We start from the raw sequence: 24,002 nt of genomic DNA, 5'->3' as shown, positions 1-24,002 counted from the left end.
TCTATGCTAAAAAAATATATATATAATTTTTTGGGGGGGTCTAAGTGATTTTCTAGCAGAAAATACAGGACTTTTACTTGTAAGCAACAAGTGTCAGAAAAGATTTAGTCTTTAAATGGTTAAACTGAGAACTCTACACATAGAGTTGAGTTCATTCAAGTGTAAACATTGTATCTTTTTGCTCTTTTCTTGGCAGACTGCCCAGAGGAGACAAGTGCTTCTATGAAGACTAGGCAACTTGCTTTGACTTCCATTACAGAAGTCATTTCCAAGTCCCGCTGTAATTCTAAATTGGCCTTTATCATCTCAATCGGCCGATGGCAATTAAAAAACGGCAAATATCGGCCAACCGATATATAATATATATCTATACTAAACTTCTATTTTCAAGGTATAAGAATGCAGCCACCATGCCAAGGACTAGTAAGATTAGTAAACTGCAATATAAAAACATTTTTACATTTTTATTTACCATAGCACATGGCTTTAATTAGTTGCAATTATTGTAGCTATTTACTAGAATACGGAGCTGCCAACATCCTTTTAAAAAGTTCAGACTCCAGAGTTGCTACCATGTAAAGCAATGACATGGAACAAGCATGAAGGATGGAATTAGCAATGCAAGATTGCATATTTCTATCCAATAGGTTCACTTTAAAAAAAGGTGAAAAGCCAAAATGTTCCTTTTTTTTTTCATAGCAGAAGAGTTTTCATTGCTGTCTCTATAGTCTTATTATAGAGATTTATCCTGAATGACACCAAAGGCATTGCTGAGAGCTAACAATTTAACCTGCCTGGACTCTCACTTCTTACTGGCTGAGACACAGCAGTGGCACCATTGGGTCCCACTGCTGTCGATCGAGAGAGAGAGATCGAGATCGAGATCGAGAGAGAGAGAGATCGAGATCGAGATCGAGATCGAGATCGAGATCGAGAGAGAGATCGAGAGAGAGATCGAGAGAGAGATCGAGAGAGAGATCGAGAGAGAGATCGAGAGAGAGATCGAGAGAGAGATCGAGAGAGAGATCGAGAGAGAGATCGAGAGAGAGATCGAGAGAGAGATCGAGAGAGAGATCGAGAGAGAGATCGAGAGAGAGATCGAGAGAGAGATCGAGAGAGAGATCGAGAGAGAGATCGAGAGAGAGATCGAGAGAGAGATCGAGAGAGAGATCGAGAGAGAGATCGAGAGAGAGATCGAGAGAGAGATCGAGAGAGAGAGACTGCTCTGTCTGAATGGGCAAAAACAGCTGCAGCTCAGGTGCCCCCATAGCAAACTGCTTGCTGTGGGGGCACTCGGCAGGGGCCAGGAGCACTGAAGAGGGGCCCGAGAAGATGCTCTGATGACCAATCACAATGATCCCAAATGTAAACTCTCTAGCATTAACTTTGGAAAGCTTCCAACTCCTTCCAAAACATGAACAAGCTATTTAGCCTAGGTCCACATAGATGCAGTACGAGTTGAATCCGTTTTGCAGTGCAATTTCAAAGAGCAGCTCCAGTGTGAGTCGATGGGGTTCAGAAGCAATTCTAATGTGTTTTTTTATGCGATTTGACTACAGTCTCTGCTGACACAATCCAGGGATGGGAGATAAACAAAGCAAAGACTTTCAGAAAAAAAAGGTACTGAAAGGCGTTATCTTAAGCCTCATACACACTATCAGATTTTCTGCTGATTTTTTGCTTCAGATTTACCAAAATCATATAATATGAGGTCAAACCTTAGGGGTTTCACTTTGTATGCAATCAGGCAGGCCCTTCTACTACATGGTTTTGGTAAATCTGAAGCCAAAAAAGAAAAAAGCAGAAAATACGATAGTGTGTATGGGGCTTTAGGACAGAAAAGCAAACTGCACGCAATTTCCATTTAAAGTCTATGTACCGGTAGCTAAAAAATATCACACAGAACACTTTAAAATTGCATCAGAATGGCACTGCATATATGTGAACAGCCTCCATAGAAACTCATGCTATTTCACTTGTCATGTGATGCCATGAATTCTGGAAAGCATCAGAAAATCAGTCACAAATCAATCGCATCAGTGTGAACCAGGGCCAAGGTTCATTCACACCAGCTGCTGTGTTACATTGCAGCGACTGGTGTGCATTGCGGTGCAGGCAATAAGTGATTCACCAATCCCAGTGCGTAGCACGGTTAAAAAAAATTAATAAAAATTAAATAAGCTCTATTGAAATGTTGCACTGGTACATTTCATAAAGCACTACTGGTCAGCAGGTGTCAATTGTGCTGCACTTGAAAGGAGTATTGCACACAGTACTTTTTCAACGCACGCTACTAGCACACCATCACAATGCACCGGCCCCATCGAATACAAGGCAATTTGCTTTGTTTTGTCGCAGTGGGAGTGTGGAGGGACTGCACTGAATAGTCATTTAACACCATCTCACCTGCCCTGTTGTGAATGCACCCTAAAGCCCCATACACACTATCAGATTTTCTGCTGATTTTTGTCTTCAGATTTACCAAAACCATGTAAGTGCAAGGGCCTGCCTGATTGCATAAACACTGAAACTCCTAAGGTTCGACTTCATATTATATAGTTTTGGTAAATCAAAATCTGATAGTGAGTGTGAGTGAGTGTATGGGGCTTTCGGTGTGCATCAAAACTAAAAATTGCACAAACAGAGGATTCAAGAGGCATCGGCATGTCAATTTTTTTTTCAATCTAGTCATACTTTTTATGAGCCTACAACAACTAACTCTTCCCTCTGCTGTCTATTTTTATGTCATGCTTATGCGCAATCAGCATTCTTGCTGGACAATAGCTTAAAAAAAAAAAAAAAAAAGGCAATTGCAATAGCAGATAGTGTTCCAGACTTCCAGAGACAGTCTATTCCAGGAAAAGATTGGAGCTAAAGTGATATCGTTTAACTAGCTTTTATCAGTTGAAACCATGGTTCAACATTCTGCTGCTAAGCACAATCTACTACTGCCATACCTCTGTATACGGGGAGCCATGGAATAAGTGGAGAAATAAAGAGCAATCATTCACTGGCCTACAAAAAAACCAGCAGAGACAAAATGAGCAAATACAGAGCCCCATGTAAATGTAGAATGTAAAGCTTCAAAATAGAACCTCAATGAAATATACTTTATTTCCACGTTAAAAAGTGTGATGAATATATGGTGTTCCTTTCACTGAGAACAGCAGACTTCCTGTATGTACGGATAGTAAATCGCATACAGGAAGCTTTACTGTGCTGATAATCCCGGACAGCACCGCACAACAGCCTGCAGTAAATGACAAGTCACATACAATGCCCAAATATTGGGACATGGCAACTTTCCAGACTTCACTCACACAGGAGTAGTTTTGTCCATTATGTGAAAGTATACTGAAGGAAGTAGATAAACAAAATATGCTTTTTTCACCTCCAGTTTCATGTGTTTGGTACAGTTTATGTGCTTTTACAGGCTTTAAAAAAGTAAAACAAAAATTACATAGATCTGCATATGCACCCTCTCCTATGTTTTACCCATTTTACATACCCTACAAGTATAAAAAAAAAAAAAAAAAAAAAACCCCAACACACACACACGTAGAAAATGCATTTCCTGGAGAAAATGCATGGGAATGCTGAATAGCAACAAAACTAAAATCATATTGTCCCCATCATATTCCTCCATTATAAATCAGTACATGGTGAGTATAAGAAGTGTTGGTAAACATGGAAACAAAAAACAGAAAAAAGCCTGGCTGCCTTAAATTTAATGAAATTTTCTGAAATGATCACTAAACTTAAAAAACTCCCAAAAAAAAAAAAAAAAAAACTGTAAAAAATATATCAAAACTGAAAAGATATAGCCAGATAGCTGAATATTTTGTGAACATTTTAAAGTTTGTTTGGCATCTGTAGGTGAAAGTATGAAGGAGCTGAAACATGGCAGCAGAAGAAGATTTTACAGATTTTAAGCATGCTCTCATTGACTTCAATGTTAAAAAAAAAAAAGTGTTAAAAAGCTTAATATTTTAAAAAAGTATAAATAGTAGAAAAAAGTTGAAGAAGTCCCATCAGTTGAAAGAGCTGAATATTTTAAAAGTTGAATGGCTTTAATAGCTGAATGTAGAAGTTACGCAGAGCCAAAAAACTTACGGAATAATAATAATAAAGACTGGAAAATACATTTCCTGGAGAAAATGCGTGGGAATGCTGAATAGCATCAAAACTGCCCCATCATATTGCCCCATCAAAACTGCCCATCATATTCCTCTATTATAAATCAGTACATGGTGTGTCTGTGCTCTCCCCCACTGCCCATCACTGTGTATAAGAAGCTTTGGCAACCATGGAAACAAAAACACACACACACACACACACACACACACACACACACACACACACACACCAAAAGCCTGAATGCCCTAAATTTTATGACATTTTCTGAAATGGTCACTAAACTTAAACAGCTTTTTCACAAAAACTGTAAAAAGATATCAAACTGAAAAGATACATCCAGATAGCTGAACATTTTACAGTTTGTTTGGCGTCTGTAGGTGCTCTCAAGTCCTGTTGTAAATTGGCAACACATTGCATTTTTTGGGGACTGAGGGCCCTTAATACCACAATCCCAAGGTTTCCCTTGTGTTAGAGCAAGTACGTTTACATGCGTTGCCATGTGTTGTATCCAAGTGTGTTGCTTTTGTTTTTTTGTAAAGATTTTTTTTTTTTGCTTTTTTAAAGTGTTACTAAACACACAATCAGTCTGTATATGCAGTAAAGCATACTTGTTATACTCACTGTGGAATCTAAGGGGTTAAAGAGGAAGTAAACCTTGATGGGTTTTACTTCCTATTTATTTCCCTGCAAAGGTGAGGCATAATGGGCTACTATGCATCGCATAGTAGCCCATTATGTGCCACTTACCTGACACCGAAGCCTGCGATGTCACCGCTTTTCCCACTAGCAGCGAGCGTCCATCTTCACCCCTCTTCCTTTCCGGGGCCGCAAACTCCAGGTCTGTGACTGGCCAGAGTCATGTGACATCGCATGCGTGCGGGAACCGCCAGTCACGGCGTGACCCCTTTAGAAACGGCACGATCTGTCCTTTCTAAAGTGTGCATGCGCCACAGACATCGGCGAATTGCTTTATTGTAAATATCTCCTAAACCTTGGAGGCTTAATATAGGTTTACCTGTAGGCAAAAGTGGTTGCAACCACTTTAATCCTCCATTACACTGTGTAAAAATTCTGTTTATTCCCGTCTCCTCTAATCCTCCCCTTATTCCACTGGCTCCAATATATTTTCCTTAGGCTCCATGCACACTGGAGCTCATAGAATGCAGTTTATTGGAGTTTGGGCGTTTTTAAAAGCCCATAAACTCAACTCTATGTTAGCCTATGTGTCCATGCACACATGGACGCTTTTTTAGCTTTAATGAGCAGTGGAGTTTATGGGCTTTTTTCTGAACGCCAGAAATTTGCGTTCAAAGGCCGCTTTTCACTGCCAAAAAACAACGCACGCCGACAAATGCGCATAAACGCTCATAAACACACGTTACTGTTCGGCGTTTTATTTTTTCAATGCATTGTGGGATTTTTGGAGTGTCCTCCGAGTATTTTTATTAAAAATGCCCATAAACGCCAACGCTAGTACAAAACGCGGTTAAAAGCAGGTTTTTCAACCAGCGTTTTTTTTCTGCCAGCAATCTGGCTCCCAGAAAAAGCTTTTTTGAGCTTCAGTGTGCATGGAGCATTATATTTACAGAGCTAGGGGCCAGGCTGCACATGCTCAGTTTGGTGCGTATCGCTAGAGTTTGTTTTTTCCTCTTCTGTTGGGAGTGTGCATGTGATCAGCACAGGGCCAATCAGCACTGTCCAGATAGAGGGTCAGGGGTCCTGCATTCTCATAGGACAATCAGGGGAAAATAAAAAAACTCCTCCTACCAGCGTTAACCAGACACTCATAGAAGTCACAAGACTGCTATATACTGCTGATGAAAAAGGGTATTTAGTAGTTTATATTTACTAAAATAATTGCATGTCCCTGTTCTGTGTACTGTGGGAGACCAGATACAGTAAATGCAGGGTCTGGGGTTTAGTAACACTAACTTTAATTTTTTGCCCAGAGTCATGTTACATAACAATTCAGCCTATAGTACTTTTGTCAGCAAACTGAAATCCAAAAGTGTGAACTAGTCTCATTGGTGCTTTTTATGGTCTGTGTTTGGAAGACATTAAAAAAATGCTTGCAAATGCTTCATGTGTAAGGGGCCTTAAAAGGTTTTTTAATTTTTTATAACAAACAGGTTATACTTGCCTGCTCTGTACAACAGAGTTGCACAGATTAGCTTTGATCTTCCTCTTCTGGGGTCCTCCGTCAGCACTCCTGGCTCCTCCTCTTCTCAGTGAGGCACCATAGGAGACGGATTCCTATGGCGCAACACCTGCTGGCTCGATCCCGAGCCGTACTGCCTGCCGCTATAGACACAGATAGCATAGCTGTCGGCTAAACGGACTCCTTGAGATAACAATGGAGGTGTACAGAAGACAGGAGCAGATCTGAATTTCAGATCGGCGTTTTTCTTTTTAAATCAACTACATATACACACACCCCAAAATGTGAAATATAGTGCATCCGGAATTTATGGGGTACAAAATGTGGAAAAAATGTGGAAAAAATGTGGAAAAAAAAAGTGAAGAGATGTGAATACTTCCCGGGTGCACTGTACATTATTAAGCAGACCAAAAAGATGTTCACTGTAAAGCCGTGTACACGCAAACGGATTTTCCAACAACAAAACTGCATTTTTTATTTTTATTTTTTGCGAAGGATGTTGGCTCAAACTTGTCTTGCATACACACGGTCACACAAATGTTATCCCAAAATTCCGAACGTCAAGAACGCAGTGATGTACAAGACGTAAGACAAGCTGAGAAAAAGGAAGTTCAACAACCAATGCGGCTCCTTCTGCTCAATTCCAAGCATGCGTGAAACTTATGCAACGGACTTGTGTACACATGATTGGAATTTCTGACAAGAAAGTGAAGTTGGCGGAAAACTTAAGAACCTGCTCTCAAACATTTGTGGCTGGAAATTCCAACAGCAAATGTTCGATGGAGCATACACACAGTCCGACTTTACGACAACAAGCTCACATCAAACATTTCCCATCGGAAAGTCTGACCGTGTGTACGGGGCATTTGATTCACATACACACCAATATTACCTTAAGCCTGGGTCCACATTAGTGCAATCTCAGATCGCATGTAATTCGCACCACTGGTGCCGATCACATGAGATCTCTGAGCAATGCGAGTTCAGCCACAGTTGTATGGCTGAACTCGCATTGGGATTCGCACACAAAATAGTGCAGGGACTTGCTTTTCCCCGCACTAGAATCAGATCACAAGGATGTTCTCCCCTATGCAATCCGATTCCTGAGCGAGTTCACAGTTCACACTGCGATCTGTAAACTAAACTAGGGGTGTTAACGACACCTGTAGTGGTTCGCACAAGAGGAGAGGCGCTATATGGGAACCGACGCTGGAATCGTGCTGGTTCCCGCATCGCACTAGTGTGATTTGCATATCATGTCAACATCAGATTCAGACTTTGGCGTTTTGACCTTCAGAAATTTTCGTTTGCAAAATTTCTCTCATAGGTGAGCAGAATGAACAATTTGTTTAACGTGTACGGTTTTCATACAAGAAAAATTGGAGACGAAAGGTTGCACGATCAGAAACAATCTACCAAACATTTCGACTTAAATTACTTGGGCCAATTCTGACACTTCTCTCCTACGTGTATCAAATCAGAAACCCCAAATATTAGGTTTTTTTCTTTAGCAGAGACGCTAGGGAATAAAATGGTGGTCGTAACTATTGTTTTTCCCCCCAAAAAAAACCCCGTAAAGTGTTAGCCCAGTTCTTTTGCATAAATTTAAAAGGTGATATTACGCTAAGTAAATAGATACCCAACATGTCACACTTTGAAATTATGTACACTCGTGAAATGGCGCCAAACTTCGGTACTTAAAAATCCCCATAGATGATGCTTTACAATTTTTTTTACAGGTTACCTATTTAGAGTTTCGGAGGAGGTCTAGTGCTAGAATTATTGCTCTCACGCTAACATTTGCGGCGATACTTCACATGTGTGGTTTGAACGGCGTTTACATATGTACGCAAGCACGGGGCGCTTTAAATTTTTTTTTTTTTTCCATTTTCTTTATTTACTTAAAAATATATATTTTTTTTTTTTAACATTTTCATTCCTATTACAAGGAATGAGAAACATCCCTTTTGCGACGTCAAAACATTGCACCCGGCCTCCGAAAGATCAGAGATGTCCGGCATGGACTGATTCCTTCTCCCTCTTGCCAATCGTAGGGTGGCGGGGGGGGGGGGGCGGGGGGTTTTGTAGCACCTGAACAACCGTTATGATTGTTTTTACGGTGCAGTGCTGTGAAACTTTAAAGGAAAAAAATAGAAAATAAACAGACGGACGCCTAATTTCCTTATTGTGTGTAGCTTTACTTGTCCAAGTTAAGGCCAGGCACCCACAGATAGGTGGTAAACATGTGGCTCAGCAGCCCGGAAACCAATCTCTGCCCAACTTACACTAAAAAGTGAAAGTGACAGCACACACCTCTGTGGTTGCAGCGGCTTGTTTGTAGCTGGTCACTGAAGCCACGTGCAAGACTCTGTGGGTGTCACTCGCATATATTCATAATTCCAAATGCTCACACTTAAAGAAATGAATTTGGGGAGTTCCAACACCCTAGAGCGCACTTTAACCACTTCAATACAGGGCACTTTCGCCCCCTTCCTTCCCAGCCCAATTTTCAGCTTTCAGCGCTCTAGCGCTTTCAGTGACAATTGCGCGGTCATGCTACACTGTACCCAAATGAAATTTTTATCATTTTGTTCGCACAAATAGAGCTTTATTTTGGTGGTATTTATTCACGACTCCGTTTTTTATTTTTTGCGATATAAGCGCAAAAAAGCGGAAATTTGGAAAAAAAAAACAATATTTTCTTTTTTCTACTTCAATAAAAATCCAATAAAATCAAATTTTGTCATAAATTTAAGCCAAAATGTATTCTGCTACATGTTTTTGGTAAAAAAAAATCCGTTAAGTGTATAATAATTGGTTTGTGTGATCACGGACATATGTACGCAAATGATCATGTACATATGTGTGCAGGTGATCACGTACATATGTGTGCAGATAATCATTGGGACATGTGATTTTAGTGGGACATATGTGGGGGACATGTTTTTATTATTAGGGACATGTGTTTTTATTATTTGGGGACATGTATGTTTTGGGGACATGTGTGGGGACATTGTGTTTATACTGTGTGATGTGTTTACTGTGTGGTGTGTTTACTGTGTACACTAGACTGGTGATCAGTGAGTAAAAAGCTGTAAAAAACAGCTCATACTCACTGATCAGCAGCCGGCTGCAGCGATCTGCTCTCCTCTCCACAGCGATGACTTCTGTGTGAGGAGAGGAGGAGCCGATTGCCTAGCAACCGGCTGTTTGTTTACATCACATGACGGCCGTGATTGGACACGGCCATCATGTGATCAGGAGGGCCAATCACAGAGCCCTCCTGCCGATCTGAGATGCGCCGTGTCCGGGTGACACGGGCGCATCGGGATCGCGCCGCTGCGCGGGCGCGCGCGCGATCCCGCTACTCCTGAATGACGTTCCTGAACGTCCTATCAGGAGTAGGCGGCTCCCACCCGGCCGTATATGTGCATTGGCCGGGTGGGAAGTGGTAAAAAAAAAAAAAAAAAAACAGTAAAGTTAGCCCAATTTTTTTTATATTGTTAAAGATAATGTTATGCCAAGTAAACCGATTCTCAACATGTCACTCTTCAAAATTATTCATGGAATGGCGACAATTTTACCCTTAAAATCACCATAGGCAATATTTAAAAATGTAAACCAGTTACCAGCTTTGAGTTACAGAGGAGGTCTAGGGCTAGAATTGTTGCTCTCGCTCTAACGATCGCAGCGATACCTCGCACGTGTGGTTTGAACACCGGTTTCAAATGTGGGCGCTACTCATTTATGCATTCGCTTTTGCACACGAGCTTGTCGAGACAGGGTGCATACATACATACATACACACATATAGTGTATGTATGTATGTATGTATGTATGTATGTATGTATGTATGTATGTATGTATGTATATACACACACACACACTTTTTTTAGATTACACACAAGTCTCCTTTAAGAGATATGGGGGGGGGGGATGTTTGACATCGAATCTAAGAGTTCCAAACTTGTGTTGGCAACATGAGCCCACTGCACGGAGATAAAATCACATAATTTGCTTTGCAAGGTGTATTTAAGCCCTTACAAAATGATATTTTCTGTTATTATGTACACTGCACTGTCACAGCTACTGGGTGGATCATATACAATGCACAATACGCAGACATTTACAAATACAGCCTGGGATTTCATGCTGGAAAAGTTAGTTCATCACTGCAAGGATGCTTAGCCCATTAGCCACAATAATTACCAATTGTTTTGAGAAGTATGATACTCACTAATGCAATTTAAGAGAAAGCTCATTACAAGCAGCTGATGTAGGATCGCAATCCACCCGAAAAAACAGACATAATGCATTTCCTTATATCCATTCTGCAGCCAACATCAGCTTAGCTCTGCAATTAGATTTCCAACTCCCTGCAACAGCTGCCAAATATTTACCCTGGCACGAGCCACCACACTTCCAACTATCCGAGGAATATTCAGCCGCGGACAGGCTCAGCCTTTGCGCTCACGTCTACAGATCTTAAAAGCCTTAAAGAGACTGTCACCAGGGAGGGGAGCACACTACTGCAAGTATGAAGTGCATGCGCTCCCTAGGTGCCCCCAAACCTTCCCCATCATAGCCAAGTCCCAGGAAAGGCAAAGCTTTGGCATTTTCTGATGGTAGCCAAGACCTTTTCTGCCCCCTGAGCATTCTTGTTAGCCGACGCAGCTGCTCACCACCACATACGGTTAGGGTGCAAACCTATTGTGTTTGGTCTAACAAACCTGAACTGACCCACATGTAAGTAGAGGGATACGTTGAAATATGTATTTTGACAAGTCTAATCTTGGGTCAAAAAGGACTAACAAAATGCCCATGTGATAATGATCCAAGGGCCCACTCAACCAAGCAACTGTGTGGTAGGAAGTCAGCAGTACCGATATGCCAGTCACAGTGAATGGCACAGTTTTTATTTATTTTTTCTCAAAGCAAAAACTTTACTGAAATGACAAAAAGTGTAATTTTCACTGGCTGGAGTGTGGTGTGGCAGTGGATTGTGTCGCACTGTGCTGCATTGAAAAAAGGTTTTACACACCATAATGCAGTGGTATGACCTGGCCTGGTAGAAGACAAGGCATTTTAACTTCCCTGAAATAGATGCCCAGCGCAGTCCCACTCAGTGGCGGGGCGTCCATTAAAAAGGCGCACAGGTGCCGCCCTCTCTCCAGCCACCCCCTGTATTTAGAATGGATAGATTCATACATTGCATGAATCTATCCATGGCCACTGAAGCCCCCTTCTATTCATGTGTCCAGCCCCTTTTCGGACGCTGGGGCCTGAATTGCAGCAGCTGGGTTTTTATTTTTTTTGAGCACCTGATTAGAACCATAGGCTCCAATAGGCTTCAAAAAAGGTGAACTGTGAGCGCAGAGCATTGCGCTCGCAGTCCATCCAGTTGTGTTAGCAAAGCAAATGAATATTTGCTTTGCCAACACTGAACCGCCTCTCTGGCAATCAGGAGGTGCGGATCTAATACCGGTCACCCGATTGGCTGAAGGCAGAGTCGATCCCATTGGCTGTCTAGCAGAACAGGAAGAGGAGACAAAAGGAGGACACAGGAGCCATCGCCTGACCCACGCTACCCGTCCCACAGCTCGCTGCCTGACTCACCACTACGATGGGGTAAGTGTCAGGCCGGCGAGTGGCACAGTGGCTGCATATTATTGGCACAAAGGCTACAATTGATGGGGCACAGTGGCTGCATACGATTTTGTTTCAGAATCTTTCAGTTCGGTTGCACAGCCGCCACTGGTCCCACTGCACCTGGTGTAAACAGGCCCTTAAAGAAAACCTCCCTTCCCTTCTGCAAATGTGAGTTACCAGGGCCAAGACAACCCTCTGGCTTCAATACAGTGAGTGCTTTGTACAGGCTTCCTGGGGGGGGGGGTTCTGTCCGCACACCCCAAGTGCTCAGCCACAGGTTTTCACAAGATACATGATGCACCATGGCTGCTGATTTGGCCTTGTGAATGAGGGCTTACCGACCTGGAAAAAAATATGCATTTCTGATGTTCATACTTGCTCTGGGTCAGCGAATGTTACCAGTAAACCTGCACTTTCCCCAGTCAGGACACAGAAACACCCTCCTCCCCCCTCTTCCCCTGCCAAGTTTAGGAGACGAGAAAAAAAAAAAAAAAAAATAGAAGGATAAGTTCATAAGTCGCTTATTGATCAACCAGCCTGCCCATACATGGATCGAAATTTGTCCGGTCCCTGCTGAACCTGAACCATGTATGGTTGGCTTTAAATTTGTCCTCGTTTTCTAGGCCCATGTCATTTTAGGGCTTGACATGTGTGGTATCCATTTATTTACGCATCACAACCTCATCTTTTATATTTTTTTCCAAATTGGAATGTATTGTGTTTGTATGCACCAAAATTACCCTTAACGTATTTTATTTATTTTTATTTTTTTTACTGAAAACACGGCCTTGATAAATATACGCACTAATATGTGAAAAAAAAAAAATTGCAACTACCATCAGTTTACCCTCCAGGGTCTTTGCGTTCAGAAAATATAAAATAAAGATTAAACTTAAATGGCAAGTTCACCTTTACAGAAATATCTGTAAGGTGAACCTACACAGGACCCCCTTCGTCACCCAACCTCCCGGTCGCGCTGACCTGGACTGCGGCAAGCTCCTGTTCTAAGCCTTGGTATAGCTGCATAATAGTGCAAGTATAAGGGTAAATGTTGTTACCTATATAAAATGAAAAGTGACAGACCCTGTTCCCTTGTTAGGTGCTATGTGCCTCTATAGTGACTAATAAAAGTGCAATCCTAATAAAACACCAATGTGCATAAACCAGTGGTGCAAACCTCACTAGGTTGGGAAATAAATATGAACTTGATATAAAGGTTCAAAAGTGATACATAAACCGTGATACTCCATTACCAAAAATGAAAAGTATAAAAAAATAAAAAGAAAAGTTGAAATGATATACAAACGATCCCAAAAAACGAGTGTGCCAAGTCCCAAGAATACATAAAAATAATCAATCCAACCAAAGTCTTATTTAGAAAATAAAAAACAAACCTTTACAACCCCTTTAATTATCACATAGGTTCCTTTAAGCTAGTGCATTGTTGGTTCACTTACCTTTTCCCTTCTAAAGGTTTTTTTTTTCTTTGTTTTCTGTCTGAATTTCTCACTTCCTGTCCCTCCTCAGTAAGCTGCTCTGGCTGACTAAACACCACTCGGATGATGGTGTGAAGTTTACTGAGGAGAAACTGGAAGTAGAAATTCAGACAAAGAAAAACAAACATTTAGCAGGGAAATCGAAGGAAAAACGGTAAGTGAACAAACAATGCACTAGCTTAAAGGAACCTATTTAGAAAAAGAAAAAAACAAAGCTCTACAACTCCTTTAAGTGCTTGGTGACGATAAACACAGGAACAAAATCCAGGTGACTTAAGGGCTCACCCTCTTGGGTCAGCTACAACCTGGTATATCTGCAAAAGGAGTCCGGGGCTTAGAAACCCCCTGAGCTGAATGTCCAAAACGTCCCTCATCAGGAGCGATATTTGGGAGCATTTCAATTGGTCAGCGCCATCACATGGGCAGAGCCGACCAATCAGCAGCCGCAATTGCCTGTCCTGTCAGCTATGGAGAAGACGTGTGGATGCCGGGGGGGATTTCTAAGCCCTGGACCCCTGATGTGCATACACTGGGGCTTAGAATGGGAGATTGCCACGGTCCAGGTCAGCGAGGGCGTAAATTCACCTTTTTCTGTAAGGTGAACTTACACTTTAAAGTGGTTCTAAAGCCTTGGGCCCCTTTCACACATGTGGACTGTTTCTACCATCAGTTAAAGAAAAAATAAAAAAACGGATGAAGTTTACATCAGTTTGTCATCAGTTTTTCACATCCACCAGCTTGAGTCCCGGAGCCATTTTTTCACACAAAAACAGACCATTTGTTTACATTCTTGCATCCAATCCATTGTTAATGGAAGAAAAATAGGGCTTTGATCCAAAAAAAAATCTAAAAGGGATGTTGACAGAAGTGGATGTAAATAAATGATCCTCCGTTTACATTTGTATTTCCATAGAGATGCATTGATGTCCGTTTTTCATCCCTCAACAGATGGATGAAAAATGGTCCCCATGTGTGAAAGTGACCTTCAGGCTTTTTTGAAGGTATTCAATGCATTAAGGTGAAAAGCATTCTGTGCTGCAAACTCAACCCCCAACCATACTTACCCGATCCAGCGATGTGCACGAAAGCGGCGTCTCTCACCACTGTCTGCCTCCTACCTGGGCAGATTGATAGCAGCCATTGGCTCCCATGCCATCAATCAAATGCTGGGCTTAGCGAGCGGGAGGTGGGTCAGGTGGCACAGACAGGGTGGCTCAGGAACGAGCAAGCACTGGTCACCCCCATGGAAAGCGATGGCACTTGTTGAAGACGAGGAGGCTGGGGCACTGGCAGGGGACCCCAGAAAAGGACCGGGGCTGCTCCGCAAAAAAACATTTTAGGCAAGTATAAACATGTTTGGCATTTTAATATAAAAAAAAATAAAAAAAAAAATAATTTAAGCTTTAAATGTCGTTTTAATCTTTAAATGTGCATTTTCACATGTGCAAAAACAGAGAAAAAAAAGTCTCTGGTGAAAAACCAGTTAAAATGAATTAGCTTTAATGCATTTGAAATACTGCCAAGTAATACTTTCACAAGTTATACCCGTAGCTAGAATACAAAACCAGCACCTGGCACACTGTGGACACCCCTCCGGTGTATGTGCCCACCCGCTGCCTCACGCTATGGCAGTTCCAATGTGCTCAACATTTCTGTGCTTTTCCTGTGAACTTTCCAGTTTCCTCCTAAAAGCCGAAAGCTTATTGATCCGTTCACTGGCTTCCACCCAAAACTGTCCCCTCTGGTGTGTGCAGTGGTGATAAGGACATGGGGCTGTAAGCTTTTCTGGGGAAATGATGGATGTGAATGATTTAATGTCCCCAGAGAAATGCTGTGGATAAAGTGTCAGCACTCTATAAGGGCTCATCCACACCAGTCCACATGCTACAACCCGCACATGCCGGTGTAAGGCCATTGCGATGCATGGTTACAACACATCACACCATTTACCTTTTTAGCTCCCCCCCCCCCCCATTTTGCTAAAGTGTCACAAAATGACAAATTGTCAAACTGTATGCACTGCAGTGTGTTGGGATGTGCTGCAATGCAGTGATGTGTTGCAGAATGCAGCGTGTCTGCATTTTTACGCAACTCACCTCAAAACAGCATTATAGTGTGTGGTTATCTAGGTGCCCTTGCATAGATCCATGCAGGTTGAGCGGATATGGCGTTGACTATCCCAAAATTAGCAGAATAAGCACACTTCAAGCACAGCTCCGTGCTGTACATAAGAGAAAGCTCCAACTGCATTGTAAACCAGGAGTTTCCCCCCCCCCCCCCCCCCCCGATACGCTTGATTACCAAAAGTAGTGTGCTTCCCTTTACACGCACATGAACTTTAACGGCATCCCAGTCTTAAGCCTCGTACACACGATCGGATTTTTGGCAGGGAGTTGTGCGATGACAGACTGTTTGCCTAAAATCCAACCGTTGGTACTCTCCAGACAATTGTTGGCCAACTTTGCTCCAACAAATGTTGGATGGCAGGCTAGTAAAGTTTCGGCAATGGTCTGTTGTCAGATTTTCATATCGTGTGTACACAAGTCAGTCACATATAAGTCCAAAGTATGTACATGCATGATCAGAATCAATGCTCAAACACGACATTAGCAGAAGGTGCCCAAAGGGTGGCGCTTAAGAGCTGAAATTCAACATAGCATGTCACTATGTTCGTGTCTGTTGGCCGACAATTGTGTACTGTTTGTATGCAAGACAAGTTCACCGCACACACCCTTCAGACAAAATTTTTACGCTTTGACAGCAGAAAATCTGATTGTGTGTATGAGGCTTTAGGCCAATAGTCTAGTTCACACCAGTGCAGAAAATACTGCATTTTTTCTGAACTGTACTGGAATGAGGTAAATGTATCAAAAACACACCGCAACTAATCAAAATTGCATTTGAAAAAAATGCACGGGCCCCAAAGCAAAGCATAAAGAAAACAGGAGAAAGGAAAGGAAAAGAAAAGAAAAGAAAAGGAAAAAGAAGGAAAGGAAAGAAAAAGAAGGAAAGGAAAGAAAAAGAAGGAAAGGAAAGAAAAAGAAAAGGAAAGAAAAAGAAAAGGAAAGAAAAAGAAAAGGAAAGAAAAAGAAAAGGAAAGAAAAAGAAAAGGAAAGAAAAAGAAAAGGAAAGAAAAAGAAAAGGAAAGAAAAAGAAAAGGAAAGAAAAGGAAAGAAAAGGAAAGAAAAGGAAAGGAAAGGAAAGGAAAGGAAAGGAAAGGAAAGGAAAGGAAAGGAAAGGAAAGGAAAGGAAAGGAAAGGAAAGGAAAGGAAAGGAAAGGAAAGAAAAGGAAAGGAAAGAAAAGAAGGAAAGAAAAGAAGGAAAGAAAAGAAATGTGTTTTTGTGGTGTAAACTGGCCCTAAGGCTTGGTTAACATCTATGCAGGTGGCTGTGGGTGCAAGAGTCGCAGTGATTCCCACAACCACCCGCATGCCCCTATTTAAGATGAAGGGGGGGGGGGGGGGGGGGGGGAAGTGAAAAAAAACTCACCGGAACGCATTAAAAACTTGCATGCAGAAACGCACCAGGGCTGCGTTTGTGGTGTGAACTGGCCCTAAAATAGGATATCCACTGCCTTGGCACTCTTTGCAGAATGGGCAATCCTTGTGCAGTACTAAAGAAAAAATAAAACTTGCACCAGCATCATATGTCGTCTTTAATTAAACGTCATTATAATGGATTTCAGCGTGACAAAAGCGTATAAAACAAGTTCCGTTCAAAGGAGAACCTTGCTCATTTCACTGAATACAGATGGCCTTTTGTTAAGTTAGTTCAAGGAATCGCAGCTTCACAAAGTGTATCACAGCTCACGCATTTCGAGAGCGAACCCTCTTCATCAGGTCATCTATATCCAGTGGACAGAGTGAGTGTCATCTAGGATGGAATTTATGTTAATGTGCATCTGTCAGGTACTTCTGTGAATAGAAGTTATTCTTTTTATTAAAGATGATGCCTGTGTACTATGTTTTTTTAGCAAAATAAAAATACAAATCTTGCAATCAACTCCCCGACCACATTGATGGAACCTGTGATCAGCGCTCCCTGTGATACCGTGGAGCAGCTCGACCCCGGAAACCCATTTACCTTTAATGGGCTTCACAGACATGGCTGCCTCAAGCTGTAGAAAGCCAATCAGCTGGAATCAATGGTAACCTCAGTGCTGCTTGGCTGAGTTCCAGGGAAGGGGAATACCAGCAGGTTGGCGTGCACGCAAGGCTTTAAATTTCTAGCTGAAAGTTTTTTTTTTTTTTTTTTTTTTTATTGGATATTTAAAAAAAAAAAAAATAATAAAAAAAATACACGACATAACAGAACACAATACAATGCAATCATGTGGTTAGGGAGAAGCATAGCTGGCATAATAACATGCTGGATGCTGTGTAACTATAGCTCTTCATTTCAAACAATGGCAAAACACAACAGAAATGACAGACGCTTCACAACAACTCCAGGCAACAAGTCATATCAATCAGCTAATGTATGCCACCCAGAAATGTCAGAGGCCATTCTGTTTACTTTTATCTGAATTTTGTGTTCAACTGCAATTGGATTCAGTAGGCTTTTACCAGTGCTCCGCACTACGACTGCTGGCTTATATTAAAGGAGTAGCTTCTCAACTTTTATTGAGAAAAAAAAAAAAAAGAAAAAAAGAAAAGAAAAAAAAAAAAAAAAAAAACACCCCTGGCGATCAATGTACATTGCAAGCATTTTAACCCTTTCGCCCCCGCCTCCGGCCCTTTAAGAGGTTCCAGATGCTGGGAGGTAGAGCTGCACAATTAATTAGCAAGAATGGTTATCGCAATCTTGACTAAAGTGTTTTACAATTCTTTCTATGCAAAGAATTTCCTCTGCTCTTCTGAAGCCACAGCCCTCAAAAGAAAGGAAGAGAAAAACTGGGCAGTCTGCCAAGAATCACAACATTCTTTATCAGTTGAACTTAAGTATAAACATTAACAATTTGTCTATAGAATAGACTTTGTATAAGTGAAAAAGGTTTAACCACTTAAAGAGGAGGGCCGGTTTAAAAAAAAGTCAGCAGCTGCAAACACTGTAGCTGCTGACTTTTAATAAGCACACTTACCTGTCCAGGGCACCTGCGATGTCGGCCACCCGAGGTTGGTCAGTCCCTCGGTCTCGGGTCCCGGCGTCACCATTTTGGCTAAGGGAAACAGGCTGTGGAGCCTTGCGGCTTCACTGCCCGTTTGCTACTGCGCATGCGCGAGTCGTGCAGCGCTTTGTGAGTGGGGCGTGCTGTGTTCTGGGACACACAGTTCCCAGAACACAGTGCAACCCATTACCCAGAAGACGCCGCACGAAAGAGAGAAGACCAGAAGATCTCCACGGAGGAGGAAGAGGCAGATTAGGATGATGTGCCTAGCAACAGGCATTTCTGGCAAGTAAAAAAAAAAAAAAAGTGTCATTTTTTTTTTCAGGGTGGCCCTCCACTTTAAACACTAAAGCTTTTTCTGACATTTATGTTTTATTTTTATTTGTTTGCTAGAAAATTACTTGGAACCCCCAAACACACATATACATACATATATATATATACATATATACATACATATATATACACACATACACACATACACACATACACACATACACACATACACACATACACACATACACACATACACACATACATACATACACACATACATACATACATACATACACACATACACACATACATACATACATACATACATACATACATACATACATACATACATACATACACATACATACATACATACACATACATACATATACATATACATATATATATATATATATATATATATATATATATATATATATTTTATTTTTTAGACACCGTAGGGAATAAAACGGTGGTTGTTGCAATATTTTATGTCACACTGTATTTGCGCAGCGGTCTTTCAAATGCAATTTTTTAAAAAAATTAAGGAAAGAAAAAATAAAAAATAACCAGCAAAGTTAGCCCATTTTTTTTTTTGTATAATGTGAAAGATTTTACGTCACGAGAATTGTGATCTTTTTATTCCAAGCAAAAAAAAATGCGATTCTCATTTTGGCCAGAATCGTGCAGCTCTACTGGGAGGCAGAGGCAGGCATTTGGGTGATGCGACCACTGCGATTTGCGGTCACATGAGCGGAGCGGTTTAGGACATGAACCACCGCATCACAACACTGCTGCAGTGAACAGTGCTGTATAGAAATGTCGCTTGTCAACGAAAGGCCTCACTCTCCACTCTTTTTTTTTCTCTTTCAATCCCAACTATTTCCCTCTAGATATAACATCTGGCCCGTTCTGTGGTCTTCAGAAAGGCTGATTTCAAACCTCCCACTATCTGACTTCAGATGTATGGTCCTCGGTCTCCGCAAATATGCAACTGGACGGAAGGTATGGACTAGACTTCTAGTAAGCATTACAACAGCCATTTTCTTCGTACCCTCTGCCCCCCCCCACAAACTTAAGACGACATTTGACCATGTTTGAATCTTATTGTGAAGACAGTGGTTCCCTTCCTCTTTCTCCATCTAAGATGTACTCGCTACTAATCTCTCCTCCAGAAAACGTTGATTTGCCTTGTCTTAGGAAATGGGAGAGGGACCTAGATAGGAGCTTCATGCCGGATCATCATTCATCTCACTTTGAAATCCTCTATATGTACGCGTATGCAGGAAACCAAATTACAAGTTACTCACGTGCTGGCATCGCACCCCATTTGTCCTGTCCAAATACTTTCCTGGATTCTGGACTTGTCCTGAAATAAAACAGCATTGGTCTGAGGTGCAAAAGGTCACCCAGCAATTTACTGATTTCCCGATATCAGGGGATACTGCCTACTTCTTGCGCCATTGATCCGAAATTCCATTAAAACATAAGAAATCAATACTTCGTCACATGCTTAATGCCGCCAAAGCCTGTATCACATTGTGCTGGAAGAACCCCAACCCTCCTTCCATTGCCATGTGACGCAACAAAGGAGGAGTATTAACGCTTTGGAGGTCCTAGTACTTCCTGCCCAAAACAGGAGAGAGCAATATACTAGAACATGGTCATATTGGAACATGTACGTATAGGTGGACGAGGGCAAGGCCTTTCTGGAGGATTGTTCTGGGGATTGAGATCTTCCCACCATTCTTGCTGACTCATTCACGTCTCACCACCCTCCTTCCCCCGTTTTAGTGGGGGGTGGGTTGGGATTTTTTTAGTATTTTATTTCTCTTACCTCCCACCCTTCTTAGAGCATATTCCCAGGTAGTGAATAGTTTTCTGGCTGTGCTGGGAGAACAGCCTGCCTGTGCTCCAATGGCCAAGATTTGTGCCGACAGCCCCCCCCCCCTCCCCCTCCCCCCTATACAGCCATTCACTGGCAAGGGGTTAATATCAAGGACAAATTATTTCTTATTTTGAAAGAAAAAAAAAAAAAAAAAAAATTCTACTTATTTCAGAGGGATCGGATTGAATTCCATCTATTTCCTGCTGAATTGGCAAAATGTAATCTGTGGATGGCTTTGATGCCACCAACCGGCGTGAAAATAGTGGATTTTTCAACAGACATTTGTCAAAGGAGTTGGGTAGAAAAATAACTGCCAAACATTGGCTGCAGCCAATCAGCTTCAGCCAATGTCCGGGTTTCTTGACAACCACGAGCGCCAGCTGTGAAAATACAATAACTGTCGAGGGAGATGACTGTCCATGCCATTTAGCTTGGATGGAGGTATTTGTTTGATTTCTGCCAACTTTCTAAACAAGGGGCCAATTTGGTGTCCTACAGGCTTTAGGGGGACCGGACTGTGGGCAGTGGGAGTAGAAAATGCCCTGAAACAAGTGTGAGAAAACCGCGCCCCACCATTGGGGGTCAGTGGAAGGAACCGTGCCCCACCATTGGGGGTCAGTGGGAACAATTTTGCCTCTTTGTGGGGTCAGTGAGGGGAAATATGCCCATCATTGGTGTCAGTGGATGGAATAGTGCCCCAAGGGCAGGAAAAAAAAAAAAAAAAGCAAAGAGCCGCAGTTCGGAGACCAGTGTTCTGGACAAAGGAGCAAAGGGGGCACCTTTGGACAGCACCATTGTCATCCTGAGGGGAGGGGAGTGTGAGAGGACTAGAAGATTTAAATACACTAACAAATGTAAGCCAAACTTACACTTACAGCAACGTTTTTGTTTTAGGGATATAGGTTTTGCATGAATAAATAAAATAATTTAAATAAATTAATTTAAAGCAGCCCTGCCAGTGTTAAGTGGTTGACTAATCCATGTAAACTGATACATTCTGCTGGGAGTTTGTGCTGTGAAAAACAAACTTGCTGGCTGGATTACCAAATGGGGGGGGGGACACGAAAGCCTAAAAAAGGAAATACAAACATCACATGAAAGAATTGGTAAACCGACATAATAAGGGTCTGTTTTTGGGTTGAATACCACTCAATCCACATCATCCCAAATGCTTTACCTGCTGCCAAGCAATTTAATAAACCTAAAAACATTCCATAAAATAAAAATTAAAAACCCACAGATCAGCGACACAAGACTAATAATGTTTCCACAAAGGATTATCAGAGGTATTCAAGAGAAAGGAGCTTGATTCTCAGCAGCACAGAAAATTATACAATGTGCGGAGAGTTTGTGTTAAATCAAGATATGAAAGCTTCATGACCTCCATGTGTGGAGCCTTTTTGCACCCATTGGGCACATGCGCCAAGCACCCCATTTTAACACTTGTTCGTGCAAGGTCTCTACTCCATGTAGGAAATAATAGATAAGAGTCCTTTCACACTGGGGCATTGGCTTTACCGTTTTATCGGCGCTATTCAGGTTTTAAACCCCACTAGTGGCCGAAAGAGGGTTAAAACTGCCCGCAAAGCACCGCTGCAGAGACTGTTTGGCGGCGCTGCCCCACTCTTTTCAATGGGCAGGGGCACTTTAGGAGCGGTGTATACACACTCCTACAGCGCTGCAAAGATGCAGCTTGCAGGACTTTTACCGGCGCTATTAGTGCTGTAGCGCCTCAGTGTGAAAGGGGTCTAAGGGAGCTGTACCCAACATTCTAGATCCTGTTCACACCCGATCGATATTCTGCTTGAAGCTCCAGGATACTCAACAAGCAAAATCCAATTTCTTTCAAAAGGTGCTTGTTCATAGCCGTAGGTGTGACACGTGGAATCCTGTGCAAATCGCCCACAAAGAATCGCGAGAGGGAACGTGCGTTCCCACTATGCAAAATGTGAATGGGGCCCAAAATGCTTGTATACACTGGCAGAACTCAAAAAAATAAAATATATAGCTCACCTTTACCACAAAACTGCCTATGCAGACAAGGGGCATCTGTAGATAAAAACAAACCGTGCAGCTCTGACTAAAGTTTAATAATTTCCTTTCTATAGGTGTAGGCCATTTCCATACCTAATGAAGCCTGACTGGAATACTCCCAGGACGTTGCTAAGTGAGGCCTAGTCATCACTGCTCACCTCCTCCATCACAGGAGTGAGCTCTCAAATGCTGAGCTCAGAGCTACTGCACTATGAGAAAGATTATATGAGGGGGTTTGAATCGGAGAAAGAGCTCACTCCTGTGATGGAGGAGGTGTGAGCAGTGATGACCAGGCTCACTTAGCAACCTCCTGGGAGTATTCCAGTCAGGCTTCATAAGGTATGTAAATGGCCTACACCTATAGAAAGGTAACCATTCAACCTTAGTCAGAGCTGCACAGTTTGGTTTTATCTACAGATGTTCCTTATCTGCATAGGCCGTTTTGTGGTAAAAGTGAACTATCTTTTTAACCATTTAACCACTTCAGCCCCGGAAGATTTGGCTGCAGAATGACCGGGACATATTTTTTTTGCGATTCTGCATTGCATCGCTTTAACTGACAATTGCACGGTTGTGCGACATTGCACCCAAACAAAATTGACATCCTTCCCCCCAATAGAGCTTTCTTTTGGTGGTATTTAATCGCCTCTGCGTTTTTTTTTTGTTTGCACTATAAACAAAAACAAAAAAAGTGCGACAATTCAGAAAAAAAAAGAAAAAACAAACAATATTTTGTACTTTTTTGCTGTAATAAATATCCACTTTTTTTCCCTTTCAAAAGCAATTTTTTTTTAAAAAATCCCAATAAGCATATATTGATCAGTTTGTACAAGTTATAGCGTCTACAAAACAGGGGATAGTTTTATAGCATTATTTTTTTTTATTATTATTTATTTAATTTATTTTTTTTTTACTACTAAGGGCAGCGATCTGCGGTTTTTATCGTGACTGCGTCATTATGGCGGACACATGGGACAATTTTGACACATTTTTGGGACCACTGGCATTTATACAGTGATCAGTGCTATAAAAATGCATTGATTACTGTAAAAATGTCACTGGCAGTGAAGGGGTTACCCGTGTTCCCTGGGAGGTGATTCTAACTGTAGGGGGAGTGGACTGACTAGAGCAGGTATATGCAATTAGCGGACCTCCAGCTGTTGCAGAACTACAGGTCCCATGAGGCATAGCAAGACTGACAGCCACAAGCATGACACCCGGAGGCAGAGGCATGCTGGGATTTGTAGTTTTGCAACA

The 24,002-nt window shown here is 41.9% G+C and overlaps 1 protein-coding gene across 2 annotated transcripts in view; it reads right to left on the bottom strand.

Annotated features, from left to right (window-relative positions):
* LOC143934452 (tyrosine-protein phosphatase non-receptor type 11-like) overlaps nt 1–24,002 on the bottom strand; it is a 229,950-nt gene that overhangs the window by 196,263 nt on the left and 9,685 nt on the right. Inside the window, exon 1 of one of the 2 annotated variants that reach the window (XM_077458100.1) lies at nt 20,134–20,189. The exons of the other annotated variant lie outside the window; for it this stretch is intronic. Within the exon in view, the coding sequence (XP_077314226.1) occupies nt 20,134–20,153 (20 nt within the window). The 5' untranslated portion in view covers nt 20,154–20,189. Of the gene's footprint in view, nt 1–20,133; nt 20,190–24,002 lie in introns of those variants that run through there. 2 annotated transcript variants of the gene reach the window in all.

This window comes from Lithobates pipiens, unplaced genomic scaffold (genome assembly GCF_037356315.1).
Source record: "Lithobates pipiens isolate NorthernLeopardFrog02 unplaced genomic scaffold, aLitPip1_a1.2 Scaffold_27, whole genome shotgun sequence".
NCBI classification, from domain to species: Eukaryota; Metazoa; Chordata; class Amphibia; order Anura; family Ranidae; genus Lithobates; species Lithobates pipiens.
The sequence above is the reverse complement of the archived record's forward strand: the minus strand, read 5'-3'. Positions and strand labels throughout refer to the sequence as shown.